This window comes from Cnephaeus nilssonii (assembly GCF_951640355.1).
Source record: "Cnephaeus nilssonii genome assembly, chromosome: 5".
NCBI lineage: Eukaryota > Metazoa > Chordata > Mammalia > Chiroptera > Vespertilionidae > Cnephaeus > Cnephaeus nilssonii.
The window spans coordinates 101,194,300-101,206,919 of record NC_137076.1 but is presented as its reverse complement, the minus strand read 5'-3'; the positions used below and the strand labels follow the sequence as shown (position 1 = coordinate 101,206,919).

Below are 12,620 nucleotides of genomic sequence, written 5' to 3'. Positions count from 1 at the left end.
AATACAAGAAGACCTGCCAACACTGAGCCCACAGTCCTGCATGGCCACAGTAGGCTAAAGCTGAAATTCAACTACCCTGGTAGACAGGGCTCACCTCTCTAGGTTACAGTCCCCACTGCTCCCTACTGCCACCCCCTGCTCTGGGGTACACCTGAGTCCCTGTGACTCTGAACAAGATACTTCCCCTCTACGCCTCTGATTGCTCATCTTTAAATGCAGATCTTGCCAGGAGCTACTTCATGGGGCTGTCCTAAGGACATGAGGTATGCCACATGAAGCTCTCCGCACTGCGCCTTGCATACAGGGAGTGCTAGCCGACAGGGTAGCTGCTGTGACCACTACCGTTACTATGACGACAACCTACTGCTGCTACTACTGTTACTATTCAGGGCTTGTGAGCCAGCACTGGCTGCCCCTGCCTGGTCGGAGCATCCGCTCTGTCTCGCAGGTGGGCTAGTAACCCAAGGCTGCCTCCGTGACCCCCATCAACAGCACAGACCAAGAGGCCCTACCCGGGATTTTGCAGTGGCAATTTCAGCTTTCAGGATCTCAGGGTCATACTTAGAGCTGGATGACGAACCAGAGACCACTGCAATGAAAAAGAAGGAAAAAAAGGTTCTGTAGAAGAAACACACGTTGGAAAAATTGGCTTATTTGGCCATCTAGATAAACCCGGAAAGGAAGGAGTATTCGTGAATAACCTAAATGTCCAACAGTGGGCGGGGGGGGGGGGGGGGGGTGTATGTTAAATAAATATGGTACATGCATAAAATGGGGACTATATAATGTATGTGATTTAAAATGATGGAGCAGAGACAATAGTGCGGTAGGCCAGGCGGTGGGGTCAGGTGCGGGGGGGGGGGGGGGGGGTTGTTGGGGGGGAGAGGAACATTTGTAATCATTCAACAATAAAGATACATTTAAATAAATAAATAAAATAATGGAGCAGGATTCTGAACAAGGAAAAACGTCTAAAATTTATTGTTATGTATAAACAATAGTTTATAAAAAAAAGAATAACAAATTAGGAAAAAATACACAGTAAACAAAAACACACATTCTACATCTAGAAAGACCAGAAAGAAATATACCAAAAAGTAACTAAGTACCCAATTAAGAAAGAGGCCGTCAGCTTCCCCTTTGTGTACGTGTCCCCTCACTAACCCTCCAACAAAAAGGACTTTATATTTCAACAGGACCTTAGAGACCAGCTTTCAAGTCTCTCCTTTTTAAAAGTTCTGTTTTTATTCGTTCTACAAGGTGGAGCAAAAGTAGGTTTACAGTTGTTTGTATGGAAAATAATGTAATAATCCTATCTAATAAAAGGGTAATATGCAAATTGACCATCACTCTAACACACAAGATGGCTGCCCCCATGTGGTCAAAGATGGCTGCCTCCATGTGGACACAAGATGGCTGCCACAAGATGGCCAGCAGGGGAGGGCAGTTGTGGGCGATCAGGCCAGCAGGGGAGGGCAGTTGGGAGGGACCCAGGCCAGTAGGGGAGGGCAGTTGGGGGGGACCAGGACAGCAGGGGAGGGCAGTTAGGGGTGACTGGGCCTGCAGGGGAGGGCAGTTAGGGGTGACCAGGCCGGCAGGGGAGGGCAATTAGGGGCAATTGGGCCAGAAGGGGAGCAGTTAGGCGTCGATCAGGCTGGCAGGGGAGTGGTTAGGGGGTGATCAGGCTGGCAGGCAGAAGCGGTTAGGTGCAATCAGGCAGGCAGTCAGGCAGGCAAGCAGTTGGGAGCCAGCAGTCCTGGATTGTGAGAGGGATGTCCAACTGTCCGTGGGATCGGGCCTAATGGGCAGTCAGACATCCTTCGTGAGGTCCCAGATTGGAGAGGGTGCAGGCTGGGCTGAGGGACATATACCCCCAACCCCCGTGCACGAAATTCGTGCACGGGGCCTCTAGTTAATAAATAATAATACAAGAGCCCTGGCCAGTGTGGCTCAGTTGGTTGAGCCTAGTTCCACTGGTTCGATTCCCGGAGGTCACAATTCCAGGAGGTAATGGTTTGATTCCTGGTCAGGGCACATGCCCAGGTTGGAGGTTCGATCCCCAGTAGGGGGCATGCAGGAGGCAGCCTATCGATGTTTCTCTCTCCATCTCCCTTTCCTCTCTCTAAAATCAATAAGAACATATATTTTTAAAAAAATAATAAGCCCAGCCTCATGGCTCAGTGGTTGAGCATCAACCTATGAACCTGGAGGTCACAGTTTGATTCTGGTCGGGGCACATGCCCAGGTTGCGGCTCGATTCCCAGTGTGGGGCGGCAGGAGGCAGCTTATTGATGATTCTCATCAATGATGTTTCTATCTCCCTGTCCCTCTCCCTAAGTCTCTGAAATCAATAAAAAATATATTTAATTAAAAAACAAAACAAAAAAATAAAAATATAATAATAATAATAATATAAGAACTGTTTCATATACTCACAAATGTAAATCTACTTTTTTGCCCCATCCTGTATATGAACAGTTTAATGGTCCAACACAGTACAGGTTTTGCTATATATATATATAAATATATATATATGTGTGTGTGTATACATACATTTCATAGGACTCTATTCCCCTATCTCACTCCCTAAAAGGGAACCATTCAAACATGTTCAGCCAGTTTCTTGTGTCTAATAATATGTGTTTTGCTGCTTCTAGATTTTTTCAGTGTTAGGCGTTACTTTTAAACTTGTCTCTCTGGAGGATGGACGTTTAGGTTCCTCCCTTTCCCAGCCCCTATACCACACATCGTTTGGGTGGAAGCAGTCTTCAGTGTTTGCATTACATTCACTCTGTAAACACTATTTGGGGCAGAAGCACGTAGCCGACGTTGTTTACTTTTTCTTTCCAGCACATTTATTTTTTCTAGAGTTAGTAATTGTCATTTTTATGACTGCCTACAAACTTATCACTGATTCAACCTCACACTCTGCCAGTTATCTAAATCTCCTCTCACAGAGTCCAGGCCAGTACACCCCATTCCTCTTTTTGGCTCTGTCTTGCCAAGGCGTGTGCTGGCTTCAGAGTGAGCTGCTTGCTCTCCGTGCACAGTTGGGATCCTGGGATCCCCTCCTTGCCGCTCTCTTCTTTCCTAAATTCCATGTCTTCCCCTGAGGCTACCCCCTCATTTTGGCAGGACATCAAAATGAGAAGGAAGGAAATTTTTTAAAATCTTGCATCTCTAAAAATATCTGCATTCTATCCTATACTAGTTTATAAATAAGTAGTTTTGCTGGATATAAAATTCTAGGTCGGAAATGATTATCCTTAAATTTTTTAAGGCATTGCTCTATCGTCTTTCAGGTTTCCAGTGTCACCATTCAGAAGCCCAGAGCTATTCTGAGTCCTAATCATTTTTCTATGACCTGGTGTTCTCTCGGGAAACTTTTAGGATCTTGAATCGTCCCCAGTGTTTAAGTTGCACAATGGTAAGACTTGGTGTGGTTGACTTTTATCCATTGTGTTTGGCACTCACTGAACCCTTTCAATCTAAAAACTCCCCTCCATTTGTTCTGATAAATTTTTCTGAATAATTTCATTGATGCTTCTTTCCCCATTTCCTCTGCTCTTTCTGAACTCCTCTTACTCAGTTTTCCTGGCCTGGTGCTTTACAGTTTCCCCTTATTTTTAATCTCATTGTGGTTTTGTTTTGCCTTTTAGAAGATTTCCTCCATTTTACTTTCTAGTCTTCCTTCAGATATTTTCATTTCTTCCGAAGTATTTTAATTTCCAAAGGCTCCTCTGTGTTCTCTGTGGGTTCCTTTTATAAAATGTAGTATCCTGTTCTTATTTCCTGGTTGTGTAGTTTCTCAACGTCTTCTACTCCATGAACACCCCCTGTTCCCTCCAAGGCCTGCCCATCACCAAGTGTTTGCTTCAATCTCTTATTTTTCACATTCGAGGCTTCCCTCGGGCATCTGGATCTCAGCCGCTGGCTCACATTTAAGAGGGGAGGGGGGAGCTAAAAGCTGGCTGGATTGGAGCTTATTGACTGGATGATGGGGTACACGATCTGGCTGTACTGCTTTGTCCAGGAATCCTCAATGTCAGTATCTTCACATCTTTTCTCTTTTTATCTCTTTTCTCTGTTCAGATTTCCCAGACTCTTCTACTGTCCAGCCTGGAGGGTAATAGCCTGGCACCATTTTGGGAACCGAGTGGTACCTGGGGGCTGGGGTCTCAAAATCCTGTTTGTCCACGTTCCCTTAATCACCACGTGCTCAGTCTGATGCGGCCCCGCAGTGAACCTGCCTTGTGTCCTGCAGTCCAAACTCTCCTTTGTTCTCTTCAAAAAATAAACCTCCTGTCTTTTGCAGGTTGGGGATGGGCAGTTACCAATTTGGGGAGGAGATTAGGTAGTCTGTTTCAGAAACAACTTCCATCCAATCCTCTTACTTGAGACCCTCCTCACTTCATTCCCACTTCCACTCCCAGAAATAGATGCTTCTCCAATTCACAAGGCTTCTGCAGGTGTTTTTTTCCCCCCAATATATTTTTATTGATTTCAGAGAGGAAGGGAGAGGGAGAGAGAGATAGAAACATCAATGATGAGAGAGAATCATTGATTGGCTGCCTCCTGCACGACCCCTACTGGGGATCGGGCCCACAACCCAGGCATGTGCCCTTGACCAGAATCGAACCTAGGACCCTTCCGTCTGCAGGCTGACGCTCTATCCACTGAGCCAGACCAGCTAGGGCTGCAGGTGTACTTTACAGACTACAGTATTGTCGTGTTTTCCATTATGGGCCCATTTTCTCTTTTCTCAGATAGGTCTACCAGATAGGTTGCCACCTGTCCGGTCTGCCTTCCAGCTTCCACATTATACAGGGTGGGGCAGAAGTAGGTTTACAGTTGCTTATATAGAAAATAATACAATAATTAATAAGGAATAACATAAGAATAAATTCAGTTTTTCGCATACTCACAACTGTAAATTTACTTTGGCCAAACCCTGTATTGCCACTTTGTTCTCCAAGTCTCCTTGTCCCCACATGTGTATGCTTTTAAAGATCTTTTTTCTGATCTTTTCTTAGTTACAGGAGTCAGTGAAATCAGGTGGGTAGTTCAACAGGCGTTTTTAACTGTAAGACTCCCAATAATCTATTTTTCAAATTTCCTCTAACCTGTAGTGAGGAAGGAACGCGGTGAGGTCCAAAAAGAACCCAGCTCTTCTAAGTTCTCGCCTTTCAGGGGACGGGAGGACCCCAGTGTAACCCAAGAGCCTTGGAAGTTGACTGGCTGACTTGGATTGAATTAAGAGAATTGGTTTTGAGGTCAGATGCTCCTGGGTATCAAGGCTAGCTCTATCACTTTTTACCCATGTGACCCGGAGGAAATGACTTCCCTTTTCTGGGCCTTGGTTTCTTCACCTGTAGAATGAGAACAGCAGTATCTCGCAGGACTGTACGTGTCTATGTGTGTGTGCAAGTGGGGAGGGAGGTTACTTTAAATGACACGTGTAGAGTGCCCTCAGCACCCTGCCCTGCAGGAATATAACAGGTACACATTAAATGGCAGTTCTCTTCTCCCTCCCCGTAGAGCTAGAGATTGTACCGGATGTGACAACAGAGTCTCCATCCCCAGGGCAGGGCCCACAACCACCAAGGCCAGGTGGCAAAACTCTCACAAGCCCTGGCATGCCATCTGAGTTAGAAGCCAGGCATGTGGCCTCACCGGTCTATCGACATGCTGAAGAGCTGGACTTGGAAGGCAAATCTGGCTTGTGAAACCCAAAGAAAGTTATGAGGAGGCTTGGGCCGCCTCTCTCTAACTGGGGATGCTTGGGCTGGGGGATGTCCCAGTTCCTGGCTGGTTTGGATCTCAGATCAGGTTACCTGAGATGACCCTAGTCCTTTAAATATAATATAAGTTCTTTCTGTGTGTGTGTGTGTGTGTGTGAATCCTCACTGGAGGATACTTTTTCCATTTGTTTTACAGAGAGTGGAGGGGAGGGAGGAGGGAGAAAGAGAGAGAGAGGGAGAGAGACAGGGAGAGATGTGAGAGAGCCACATCAATTAGTTGCCTCTCCAACGCAACCCACGTTTCCTAGAGTTGAACCCACAATCCTTTGGTTCGAGGGCAGGTGGTCTAACCACTGAGCTCACCAGCAAGGGCCAGGTTGAAGTTCTTTAACATTCAAAACAGTGGTGTCTTTGAGCCTGATGGTGCTCTCGGGAACACCCAGAAGTTACAGGATAGGACTGCATCATTTACTTCCTACCATTGATCAGGAGTTCAATCTTACTGGTTCCAAGGATCTGTTCAAAATTTTTGTCATGTCAATGAATTAATAATATCAGATAATAATTGTGATTATCTGAGAGCTTAAGAATATGACAGGCACTATTCCAAGCACTTGACATTTGTTAACTACTTTCAGCCCCATAGCTGAAGGTGATACTGTTATTATGTCCACTTACACGTGAAGAATTTGAGGCAGAGGGAAGTGGCATAACTTGTGTGAGGTCACACAGCTAGTCAGCTGCATATCCTGGATGTGGACCTGGGCGGTCCAGCTCCAGAGTCCATGCTCGAAAAACATTATGGAAAGTGCTTCCTACCAAAGAGGATATTTATTCAGCCATTAAGATGTTCTAAGGGAATCATTTTACCTAGAGCAGTGGTTTTCAACTGGGAGAATTTTGCCCCGGAGAACACATTTGGCCATGTCTGGAGACATGTTTGGTTGTCACCACTTGGGGTGGGGGTTACTTCTGGCATCTAGTGGGTAGACACCAGGGATGCTCCTAAAGGTGCCACAATATAGAGGCCCCTACCAGGAAGATTTATCTGGCCCCAAATGCCAGTAGTATTGAGGTTGAAATACCCTGGCAGACAAATACGGAAATACAGACAGACAAATAAGCAGATATACTTATTATATATATAATATACTGTGATACATGCGATGAAGAAAATAAACGAAGAGCATTACTGGGGCTAACTTTGGGGAGGGGAGTCTGCTGATGGAGTGGTTACAGTGAGCCTCTCAGAGGCAATGAAGGATAACACGGGAAGGATGAGAAGGAACCAGCTGTGCAAAAGGATCAACAGAAAAACATTCTAAGCAGGGGAACAGCAAGGGCGAGGGGAAAAGTTGCAGGGCAGACTACCGGAGCAGAGGGTGAGCCGAATGACTGACAGCATGAGATGGGGTGGGCATGGCGGGCAGGGGCCTGAGCACTGTACAGGCCATGAAAAGAGCAACGAGAAGTCACTGAAGATTTTTTTTTTTGAATTGTGGTAAAATAGCCCTGGCTGATGTGGCTTAGTTGTCACATGCACCAAAAGGTTGCCAGTTTGATTCCCAGTAGGGGGCGTGCAGGAGACAGCAGATGAATGTTTCTCTGTCATCAATCTTTTTCTCTATCTCTCCATCTCCCTCTCTCAAATCAATAAAAACATATATATATTTTTTAAATGTGGTAAAATATGCCCTAACCGGTTTGGCTCAGGGGATAGAGCGTCGGCCTGCGGACTGAAGGGACCCAGTTTCAATTCCAGTCAAGGGCATGTACCTTGGTTGTGGGCACATCCCCAGTAGGAGGTGTGCAGGAGGCAGCTGATCGATGTTTCTCTCCCATTGATGTTTCTAACTCTCTATCCCTCTCCCTTCCTCTCTGTAAAAAATCAATAAAAATAAAGAAACTTTTAAAAAAAAAGTGGTAAAATACATATTTAACATAAAATTTACCACTTTAACCACCTTTACGTGTACATTCATATTGTGTAAGCATCACCACCATCCATCTCCAGAACTTTTTCATCTTCCCAATCTGAAACTCCAAGACCATTAAACACTAACTCTCCATCCATCACTTCTCCAGCCACGGAAGGGTTGTCAACAAGGAGATACTGTAACCTGGTTGGCATTCTGAGATGACGACGAATGAAAGAAAATGGAAGGAAAATGGCAAATGAATCACTGCAGGGCACAGGAAGAGATGGTTGGCACAAGGAGTGGGAAAGAGGAAAGTGGGCAGATCTGAAAGGCCATACAGGCAGGACTTGGGGCAGCCATTCCCTCCTCCCTTTGTGGTGGTGGAGGGTGGGCCCTGGTGGTGGGGGGTACTCACAGCTGACCTGGGAGCCCAGCTTGTGCTCCCAGACGGCATGCAGCTGCTGGTACTCCTGCTGTGCAAGCTCCAGGCGCTGCCGCTTCACCTGGTAGATCTCCTTCTGAGCACTCAGGGCCTCCTGGGCCACCACCAGGTAATCCTTCAGCATGTGCTCCTGCTCCCGCCGCCATTGTACCCGGGGGTCCTCGATCTGAGTGGTTTCTGGAACAGACCCCAGAGACTCTAGGTCAGCACCTCACAAGTATCTGTTGGGTTGTTGGCCTGTGGCATCCACTACCAGAAAACAAGAAGCATAATGAATAGAAAACCACAATAAATGTGAATGGGTTAAACTTACCTATTATACAACAAAGGCTCTTCACTTTGATTAAGCAAACAAACACAAAATAAACCAGGATAAATTTCCAAACCCGAAGTCAGTCTGTCTGAGTATAGCTAGGAGAAAGACCAGAATTGAGTTCTAATCTAGACAGAGGCTCAAGGACATTATAGATGCTTAAGGTCATCTGTTTTGGTAAAGAGCAAAGTAAAGCAAAATAAATAATACTTCAGAGGATATGAAGAAACAGGAACCCCCATACTCTACCAGAAATGTAGCTTAGAAGAGCCTTAACTAGAGGGCTACCTGACCATGTACATTAAGAGCCTTAAAATGTTAACCCTTTGACCAATAATTCCCCTTATAGTAATTTATTATAATAATCCTATATAATAAAAGCCTAATATGCAAATTGTCCCCTTGGGTGGTCGTTTGACCAGGAGTTCAACCAGGAGACTGGGAGTTTGACCACTCACTATGACATGCACTGACCACCAGGGGGTGGCACAGAACATGGCAGACATCGGCGATGCGGCTCTGGCAGTGGGTGGCAGTGGAGGCGCTGATGGCCCTGATGGGCCCTGATGAGAGCAGGACTGTGGCGGGATGGTAGAGCAAGTGAGCGGGCAGTGCAAGGCCAAGGTGGGTGCGAGTGGGGGCCGATTGCCCCACCGATCGCCCCACAGACAGCGACCAGTGGCAGTGGCAGGGGGTGGGGCCGCCGCCCGGCTCCCAGGAGCTGAGGGAGCCGGGCAAGGGGCCCAGCCCCGATCAATCACCCTGCGGGCAGGATGGTGGAGCAGGTGAGGAGGTGGCGCCAGGCCAAGGCGGGGCTGCTGGGCTGAGAGCCTGGGGGCGCAAGCTGGAGCCTGATCCCCGCAGGCCATCCCAAGGGACCCCACCCGTGCACGAATTCGTGCACCAGGCCTCTAGTAAGTAATAAGTAATTAAAGCAAAGATGCATTTGTACAAAACCATGATAATAATATCAAAAATAAATAACAAGCATTTATTTGATGTTTATTCTATACCAAGCACTATCCTAATTACTTTATATCTATTTACTCGTTCAATCCTTACACTACCTCTGTAAAGGGGATTCTATTACTGCCCCCATTATACAAAAGAGAAAACAGACAGAGAGGTTAAGTAACTTGCTCAAGGTCAAACAGGAAATAAATGCTCAAATAAGTATGTTATATTTACATGATACATGAATACAGCCATTAAAAAAATAAAATGGAAAGGTGCTGATGACATAAAAGTGAGTGACAATACAGTGTACAAACTTCATAAATAATTTTGTGTTTATCAAAATAAATATGGACATTCTCCAAAATATTAAGAGGACACATAGCAAATTATCAACAGTGACTTTATTTTTTTAGTTATGTGTACAATAAACGTGTACAGTGGCAATTTGACTAAAAGACATTAATTAAAAAAATAAAAAGGGACAGCTGGCAGCTGAACAGATGTAGAAGAGGTCAAGGCAATGTCAAAGAGCCAATGCCCATTGACAATTTCCCAGTTGGATGGTGGAGTCAGGGGTGACTGACACACCAGAAACTCTATAATCATGGCCAGGTGGTGAACCCAGCCTGCAGACCGGTTTTACTTCGCCCAAAGAACTCTATTACTTTTCAAAAGAAACTTGGCCTGTCAGGATCAGGCTGAATATTTTTTTTTAAGTTTGTAACTTTTTAAAATTTGTATTTTTTGGAAATATACTACAAAATAAAACAAAGGAAATGTTAACCCGTGATCAATAATTCCCTCAATGGCAAATTTATAAAATAAGAAGTGAGAGTTCCCACCTCTCTAATCCTACTCCCCAGAGGTAACTGCTGTTAAGAGCTCACACACTTGCAGATATTGTCCCCTACTTATCTACAAATTTGTTTTTATATATGTGTATTTATACACACACTTATTTGTTTTTTGTTTAAATATATTTTTATTGATTTCAGAGAGGAAGGGAGAGAGAGAAATATCAATGATGAGAGAATCATTGATAGGCTGCCCCTGCACACCCCCTACTGGGGATCCCATAACCCGGGCATGTGCCCTTGACCCGAATCGAACCGGGGACCCTTCAGTCCACAGGCCGACGCTCTATCCACTCAGCCAAACCAGCTGGGGCCACAAACTTATTTTTAATGCAACGTGGTCCTGCATCATATATACTGGTCTGCAAGCTTTTCACCCTTCCTAGTACGTGTATAAAGATTAACCTCAATTTTTAATAAATTTTTTTAGTTGTATTACTGCTTATATTCTTATTTTTCACTTACCTCAATTGTTTAAAGGATAGCACAGTATTCCATGGTATGGTATTAGGTTTCTTTATGGTAGGGTATTAGTGGTTCCCCAGACCACTCATGGAAAACTTCTGAATTGTTTTTAATTCTTTTGCTACCACAGTCAATGCTGCAGTGAGGATTCTTACAAACATACTTCTGTGAACTTGTCTATTAATTGTGTAGGATAGGTTTCCTAAAAGAGGAACTACTGGGCCAGAGAATAAACACATTTACAATAGTAACAGTACCAAATTACCTTCAAAAGGTTGTACCGATTTTTATTCTCACAAATAGCCCATGAGAGTGCCTTCCTCCCACCTCCAATTCTCAGCAAAATTGTTGTGGGAAGAAAAAAAGTTGAGCGGGCTGGAGGGGGTCAATGGGGGGGAAAGGGGGACATATGTAATACTTTCAAGAATAAATTATTATTTAAAAAAAAAAGTTGGTGCTTCATCCAGTAATTCTGAGTCCCGGCAGCATATGAGAATCAGCCGAGGACCGTCAAAAAACAGAAACACAGGAAAGCCACAACCCTGTCCCAGAACACTTGCAGCAGGTCCTCGAATAACGTCTTTTCGTTCACTGTCATTTCATACAAACTTCAAGAGCGGCCCTAGGAGCTTAACTCCTTTATATCATTAACCTACAATAAAACTGGTTTTGTTATACACACATTGCTTTGCAGAACACAATGTGATCACCAATTAAAACCCTCTAACCGTGATGAATGTAAATGGGAATACTGACATATGAAATAATGAGAATGGGCTATAATTTGTTTTTTGTTAATCCTCACCAGAGGATATTTTTTCCCCCACTGATTTTTAGAGAGTGGAAGGGAAGGGGAAGAGACAGAGAGAAACATTGGTGTGAGAGAGACAGATAAATTGGTTGCCTCCCACACTCGCCCTGACCAGGGCTGGGAATCGGGCCTGCAACCGAGGTACGTGCCCTTGACTGGAATGGAACCCAGGACCATTCAGTCCGAGGGCTGATGCTCTATCTACTGAGCCAAACCAGCTAGGGCGAGAATGGGTGATAATTTGGAAAGAACTGTCTCTATGTGCTGTTTCTAGTTCCTCTCCTCCATTTTTCCCCCAGACTCACGACTTTTGCCCCCCCCCCCAGTCCTTGTCCAAAGCTGCCCTCCACAGTCAGGGTCACCAGTGTCACCTGGATTACTGAAGCTCGTGGTCCACTCTGAGGCCTCTTCATAGTTGACCTGACAACCCTCCCCTTGATACACTTCCTTCCCGTGGCTGCCCAGACCCTCGGTTTCCCCCCACCTTTCTGGTCACACTTCAGAATCACCTGTTTTCCTCTTCTCCGCACCCTCTTACTATCTGAGGACCCCATGGCTCATTCCTTGGTCTTCTTCAGTCTTGATATTTCCCTTTGGTAATCTCACCCGGCTTCATGTCTTGAAATACGATCTATATGCCAACAACTCCCGTGCACGTATCTTTAGCCTTGATCTCTTTCCAAGCTCCAGATTCCTACAGCAAGCTGGCCAGCATCAGCTCTCAGGCGTGTAACAGGCATGGAAGACTCAACATGCCCCGAAGAACCCTTGTTCCTCCTTCCTAAACCCACTCCTCCTGCAGTTTCCTCCATTCCATGGATGGCAACTCCATGGGGCCAGTTGCTCAGGTCCAATGAGAGTCCTTCATTCCTCTTTCTTTCACATCCCATATGCAATCTATCAGGAAGTCCTGTGGGTTCTGCCTTGAACATACATCCAGCATCTGGACACTTTTCACCACCCCCACTGCTCTATGGCTCTGCTCTGGGACACTGTCCTCTGTCACCAGGACTGTTGCAATGGTCTCTCACAGGTGTCCCTGCTTCTGTCTTTACCCACTAAGGTCTATTGGTAGCACAGCAGCCAGAGTGACCCTTTTAAGACAGAGCAGAACTTGC

General features: G+C 45.5%; 1 protein-coding gene across 3 annotated transcripts in view; it reads right to left on the bottom strand.

Annotated features, from left to right (window-relative positions):
• Positions 1 to 12,620, bottom strand: part of WWC1 (WW and C2 domain containing 1) — a 123,597-nt gene that overhangs the window by 49,407 nt on the left and 61,570 nt on the right. For all 3 annotated transcript variants that reach the window (XM_079771933.1, XM_079771934.1, XM_079771935.1), the window contains exons 3-4: positions 8,076 to 8,279; positions 513 to 589 (exon numbers count right to left, since the gene is read on the bottom strand). In XM_079771933.1, coding sequence (XP_079628059.1) covers positions 513 to 589; positions 8,076 to 8,279 — 281 coding nt within the window. The remainder of the gene's footprint in view (positions 1 to 512; positions 590 to 8,075; positions 8,280 to 12,620) is intronic.